The sequence below is a fragment of the Triticum urartu genome, chromosome 6A, assembly GCF_056163025.1.
Source record: "Triticum urartu cultivar PI428250 chromosome 6A, HENAU_Tu73, whole genome shotgun sequence".
Lineage (NCBI taxonomy): Eukaryota > Viridiplantae > Streptophyta > Magnoliopsida > Poales > Poaceae > Triticum > Triticum urartu.
This window is the reverse complement of record NC_141878.1, coordinates 153,012,589-153,018,660: the sequence shown is the minus strand read 5'-3', so window position 1 is coordinate 153,018,660 and position 6,072 is coordinate 153,012,589. Positions and strand designations below refer to the sequence as shown.

Below are 6,072 nucleotides of genomic sequence, written 5' to 3'. Positions count from 1 at the left end.
TCTTCGAACTCGCTGCCTAAATCACTTCAGCTTCTTCAGTCTCATCTACAAGCTGAAAGGCATCAGTCAGCTGTGCTGCGGCAAGAAGCCGAAGGACTGAGGAAGTCCCTGCACAATTCAGATGCGTACTTTCTTGTGCAACAGCAAGCGCTGGAGGATTTAAGCGCCAAACAAGAGAAAGTAAATAAGCTTGCTAAGCATCTTGCCAGCTGTCGGGTGGTTGGTGCAACATATGCCAATGGAAGGCTTATCATTGTGGGAGCCAATAAAACATCACCGGTGCCTGGAAATGGGATAAGGCGAAGACATGCACGCTGGCGAATCTTACCCAGCTTCAGGGCTCTCCGTGGAGATAACACCCCTAGTGCTGCTCTGTGGGGTCTCCGCATGATCACTAACTCGATGGGTAGCTATAGAATGCTCCTTGAGCTGTTCGGTGAAAGGATGAAGGAGGGCATGGCCAGCCCGCTCCTCTTCTCCTTGTGGTGTCTAAAATCTATCCAAAGAACGATCTCCCCTGCATGGAAAACCTGGGGGGTTTATATAGGCCTACCCCCAGGGGTACAATGGTAATCCGGCTGGGCGTGGGCCCTAGCCGTCTGTGTCTATGCCCGCCGGCTTCTCCGTCGACTGGTGGGCTCGCCGGCTGCTGACCCTTTGGTCGACAGGCCGGCCCCACCGCTCAGGGGTCTTGTCGGGGACTGGTTACTGTTACCTTGCCCCTGGTGACGATGGCTTTGTCGTGGTAAGCATGGCTACAGTGCCGCTGCGAGGCGGCTCATCACTGTAGCCTTACCTTCTCTTGTCTCCTTAGTGAAGCACCTCCTTGGAGGGAGAGAGCTGGCCGGCTGTTGGAAGCCAGCCATACCCTTGGCCGACTGTGGGAAGCCTGGCCGCCTTTGAGATCTCTCTGACCGAGGGGGCCCGCCACCCATGGGTCGTACTGACCGCTCGCCATGGGTGACGTCACGATCATCGTAGCAACAGTGCCGCGCCGGACGGGGATGGCCGCCCCGTACGGTGCACTATGGCCAGGCGTGCGCCGGGATTCGGGGGTGACAGGCTTTACTGTAGCCACGCGCAGTCTTGTCGCCGTTATGTGGGTGCAGACTCTGAGGGCAAGATCTTAGCCGCCTGCTGAGGGGCCGGCTCCTGGGAGTCGGCCCTTTTATGGCCAGCTTCTGGAAGTCGGCCTTCTCGTGGTCTTGTTTCTCAAGGATTTCAGGGCTGGGCCGCCTTCGCGCAGCCGGCTTGAGAGGTAACCGGCTAGGGGAAGGCGGCCCCGTGTCTTGGACGCTTGGAGACTTGATCGGCCTGTAACTTTTCTGAAGTGCCCGGGGAAGCCGGCTAGGCTACTCGTGTTCATTTACTCCGACAGTAGTCCCTGAAGCTAGGTGGGCTCCGAGGCAGAAAAAAGTCGAGGAGCTTAGTCAGCTTCCTATCTTGAGGAGCCGGGAACTAGAGGCTGGCTTTGACTAGGCGCTGTCTCTCCCAGAGATCTCGAAGCTTGAAGGCGGGTGTCAGTCAGCGCGCGAGTCCGGCTATGAGCTGACCACTCGTTGTCTGCGCGCCACGTGGCATCCTCCGGCTGGAGGGGCCTGCCAGCCCACGCGCGCGATGTGAAGCCGCCGCAGTCTGGGGCCCGCCACTACAGGGCCTTGGCCCACGCGCGGATCTTCTGTGGTGGTTTCGCCATGCCGTAATGGCGCAATAACCGCGGGGCATGGGGGAGTGGGTGCAGTTAATCCCACATCCCCCCCCCCCACATCCTGCCTCCTCGGCTTCGCCGCACGAGGCTATAAGTAGGGGGAGAGGTGGCGAGCGCCAAACACTCGCGCGCTATCCCTCACTCTGCCCCCTCCTTCTTCTTCCTCCTCTTGTGACGACAGCTACCTGCCGCTGCTCGGCCTCCCTGCCAATCTTCTTGGCTCGCCGTCGCTTCGTCGCAGTTGGGTTGTGCGCCCTCCTTTCGCCGCACCTTTCTTGCCGCCGTGCCGTCCCCATGGCGTTGTCGAGCTCCTGGGACGGCTCCAACGTCCACGACGACCACATCGGCTTCCTCCGTCGGACTCGGCGGCTGCCAGGCACGGATCTCGTGCGGGTCTGCCTCGCGCCGGAGAGGGAAATCTCGCCGGCGCCGGAAGAGGACGAGCGGGTAATCTTCCGCTCGCACTGCCTGCACGGCTTCGGCCTGCCGGCGAGCGGGTTCCTCCGCTCGTTCCTTGAATTTCATCATCTCCAGCCACATCACCTCACTCCCAACGCGGTGATGCTGCTGTCGGCCTTCGTCACCTTGTGCGAGGGTTTTCTTGGCGTCCTCCCCACTCTTGAACTGTGGGGAGAGTTCTTTTAGTGCAAGCTCGGCACCGTCATCGTGGGCGTGCCCGCCCCATGCGGTGCCTTCATCGCCGTGCGGAGGGCGAGCAACAACAACCCGTTTCCGCCCATCCCACTGATCCAGTCGGTGAAGCTTTGGCAGAAGTCCCATTTCTACGTGAAGAATATTGCTCCGCAAGGCGACTTCGTCAACCTGCCGGCTTACATAGCTGGCCCGCCGGCTGGGAGGCAGCCTTCATGGTCCTTCCTGTCCAGGTCGCTGTCTCCGGCGGGTCCGCCTCCGTTGCCCGGCTCCGGGTGATGATCCAGTCGGAGGGTCTATCCGGGGCCGACCTGGTGGCCGCCTTCGTGGAGCGCCGGGTTCTCCCGCCCAGGGCCGACCTCATATGATCTGCCAGATGAGCGGCCGCTTCGACCCGTGCCGGCTAAGCACCAAGGAGATGCCTCATGCCGAGGTGTCTTACATGGTGAACTACATTTCCAATTGCAAGCTCACCGAGGAGTGGCAGTATGGCAAGGTGCCGTACTCTCGCGCCAATCCTCCGTCGGTGGTAAGTTTCTCTTCCTCTTTCTCTTTGCTCGTTGCCGAGTTCATGGTGGCCGACTCCTGACCAGCCGGCCTTTCTTTGGCAGAACCCCATGCTTCCGCCAGTAGCCGGGGCCGCAGGGGTGGAACGCCAGTTCCTCCCCGACCGTATGATGGATGATGTAGACGACCCAGACCTGGGGGCGGCCGCCATGGAAGACGACGTCGCGGGGGAAGGCGGCGACACAGGCGGGTCCGGGCTCGGGGCCAGCTTCGAGGACTGGCCAGATGACGACGAGGCCGAAGTCATCGCGCGCTGCCGACCGGCGCCCAATCACCATGGTGCGGGCCCATCCGCCGGGCCAACTGCCCAGGGCGGCGCGCAGAAGCGCCGGGCCGCGTCGACCCACTTCGGTAGTCGGCCAAAGAAGCCCAAGAGTACCGCGGCGGCGACCAAGCGGGACGAGGCGGTCGCGAAGGCAGCCCGCTTCCGCAAGGTGGTGAAGCAGCCGCAGGCGGTCTCAGCGTAAGTCTCGCCGTTCTCATGCCTTTCTTTTTTCTTCTTCTCCGGTTGATGTTTTTCCAAACCCTTTTTCTCAATTTATCAAACAAGGCCCCTATTTACCTTGGGCGAGTCCTGGCCGCCTCCATAGTCGGAGCCATAGGACGGTCTTCAAGCTCGCGCCGGGTAGATCCCCGCGCCGACCTCCTAGAGGCGACGGAGCAGAACGCGCGGGAAGCGCGGGAGGAGCGGGAGGCGGAGGAGCGGACGGCGGCTCGGGAGGCGGAGCAGAAGTCGGCGGAGGCGCGAGCCATCGCGGCCGCCAAGGCCCAGGCAGAGGCCGCAGACGCGGAGAGGGAGGCGGAGGCCCTGCAGAACGAGCCTCCGCAGTTCGTCATTCCCCTCTGCGCCACGGCTCACGACACCCCTGTGCCCCCGTTGGAGGAGGCCGGCAGCGGCCTGCTGGAGATGGAGAGGGAGGCGGCGCCATCGCCGCCGGCTGGAGCGGGCTGAGGAGGCCGGCCTGAAGTGCCGCCAGTGCAGCCGGTTGGGGGCGAGCCGACCGTGGGAGGGGATCTTGTGATCTCGTCGCCGCTTCACCGGCGCGCGGGGAAGGCGACTTCAGCGCCGGACGCGCAGAAGACCGTGGACGCCGTCTCGTCGTCCCAGGACCTAGAAGCGGCCAGCGACAGCTCGTCTGGGTGGACACTGGGCGGCGGGACAGCCGTGCTAAATGTAGCGGTGCAGGACGTCCGGAACCGGCTTCAGGCCCAAGCCACCGCGCTGAAGCAGTACACCCAGGAGTTTCTCACGACGCGGTCGGTTATTCGGGTGAGTCCTCCTGCTCCTTGTTGATTTCTTTTAATTTCTTCAGTGGGGGCGTGTCGGCGCACCCACTGGGTGTAGTCCCCGAGTTCCGAGCCGGCTGCTGGGCAGGCAGCTTGGAACTTATTGGAAAGCTTGACAACCATCCTGTTCTTACTCACGTCCCTTGTCTTCTCTGCAGGAGTACCACAACCTCCGTGCGGCCGCCTTCAACTCCCAGGCCCAGGAGTTGAACCAGAAAGCCACTGATCTGACTGAGAGCCGGAGTAAGCGCTTCGTTTTTGTTTTAAGTGGGGGCGCGTCAGCGCACCCACTGGGTGTAGTCCCCGAGATTCGGGCCGACTACCGAGTAGTCGGGTCGGATCTTTTCCTGATGACTTCTTTCTTCATATTGCAGGGGCCAATGCCGACTTGAGGAGCCAGCTGAGCGGAGCCCAGACCGCCCTTCGTGCTAAGGAGGCCGAGTGCACCACCCTGGCTCAAGAGCGTGACCGCCTGGCCAAGAGGCTGGCCAACCAGGAGGAGAGCCACAAGGCAGCCCTGAAGGCGGCGCAGGACAGCGAGGCCGCCCTCAAAGCCGAGTATGAGACCGAGGCGGCAAACTGGGCCGAGATGAGGCAGGCGCTGAGCCAATGCTACAACCGGGTGGAAGACTTGATTGACGGTAGGCCGCCTTCTTCTTTGCTTCCTTGCCTGCCTTCAACTATCTGATTCATTTTTTGATTTTGTGTCACTGCTTTCCTATTTGTGAAGATTACTTCCCCGGCTACTCAGCCGCCACCACCCAAGCCATTGAGGCCTACCGCGACGCGCGACGGCAGGCGGGGGCTGAGATCGCGCCGAATGCCAGCCGGTCACTTGAGGAGCAGCTTTTGGGGCTTCAAGCCCGCCTGCAGCCGGCCCATCACATGCTCCGCCGTCTTCAGCGCGTCGGAGCGCAAGTGCTGGCTGCCCTCTGGCCTGGCGAGATGATTCCGTGCACCCCAAGTCGGACCGCCGACTGGCTGGAGGTCGCAGTCGGCCGCTTCGAGGCTTGGAAGGCGTCAGCGGCCCGCTCCGGCGCTGGGCGGGCTCTGGAGTTCGTCCGGGCTTGGTATCCTGGGCTGAACATGGATCCGCTGAGCACCTGGCGGCAGGAGGCTGATGAGGAGCTGGAGGCAGTGTGGCCGGCTATCATCCAGCGCGCCTCGGTGATTGCCGAGTATACCGATACTAGCGCCTTTGCTCCTGAGGAGGATGACGCCGGCGTCGCTCAGCCGGAGGAGTGGTTCGGGCTGAACCCGGCTGAAGGTGAGGACTCGGCGGAGGAGATTGCCTCTAGTGATGAGGGCGAAGAGGAAGAGGGAGAGGATGACGAAGACACTGCGCCGGATGGTGAAGCGACCAGCCCGCCTCAGCCCGATCGTGCTTCTAGCAATGATGCCGAGACTCAGCAACCGGTCACTCCTCCAGCCGGCACCGCTGACTCCGCCAACGTGCCCAACTCGCCTGTTGTTCCCCTGGCTTGATCCTCTGTCCTAGCTTTCCTGCTTGTTACTTCTTTGAACAATCTTTAAATTTGCGCAGTTCCACCCACTGGGGGTGTATTCAGACTATGTTGAATGCTGGCCTTTCGAAGGTCTTTTGTGTAAATATTATGCATGTGTTTGGCTTCCGTTTATGTTTGCTTTTTATCCTTTGGATTTTTCCTTTGCCGCCTTCCCTTGGCCGCCGCCTTCCTAGCCGGACAGCTGCTCTGCAGTCTATGGCCGGAGAAGGACTTGGTCGTTTTGGGAAGGCAAGTACTTGAGCTTTCTCAGATTGTAGCAAGGTGAGCGGGAAGCCGGCCAACCGACTGCTTTGGTAGTCGGCTGGCGGGGTGGGAGGCCGGCTCGTGTTATAT

At 61.6% G+C, this 6,072-nt stretch overlaps 1 protein-coding gene across 1 annotated transcript; it reads left to right on the top strand.

Annotated features, from left to right (window-relative positions):
* The first annotated feature begins 2,574 nt into the window (after nt 1-2,574).
* Nucleotides 2,575-5,698, top strand: LOC147964551 (uncharacterized). Its single transcript, XM_087530027.1, has 8 exons — nt 2,575-2,697; nt 2,829-2,888; nt 2,971-3,360; nt 3,477-3,863; nt 3,909-4,196; nt 4,372-4,456; nt 4,588-4,854; nt 4,944-5,698. The coding sequence occupies exons 1-8, from the start codon at nt 2,575-2,577 to the stop codon at nt 5,696-5,698; spliced, it is 2,355 nt and encodes a 784-aa protein (XP_087386153.1).
* The last annotated feature ends 374 nt before the right edge of the window (nt 5,699-6,072 follow it).

Excerpts from the sequence above, each read along its gene's own strand:
- LOC147964551 (XM_087530027.1), top strand. The coding sequence starts at position 2,575 with ATGGTCCTTCCTGTCCAGGTCGCTGTCTCCGGCGGGTCCGCCTCCGTT. Across the intron at positions 2,889-2,970 it reads GCGCCAATCCTCCGTCGGTG|AACCCCATGCTTCCGCCAGT; the intron begins GTAAGTTTCTCT and ends TTTCTTTGGCAG. Across the intron at positions 3,864-3,908 it reads AGGCGGCGCCATCGCCGCCG|CCGGTTGGGGGCGAGCCGAC; the intron begins GCTGGAGCGGGC and ends CCGCCAGTGCAG.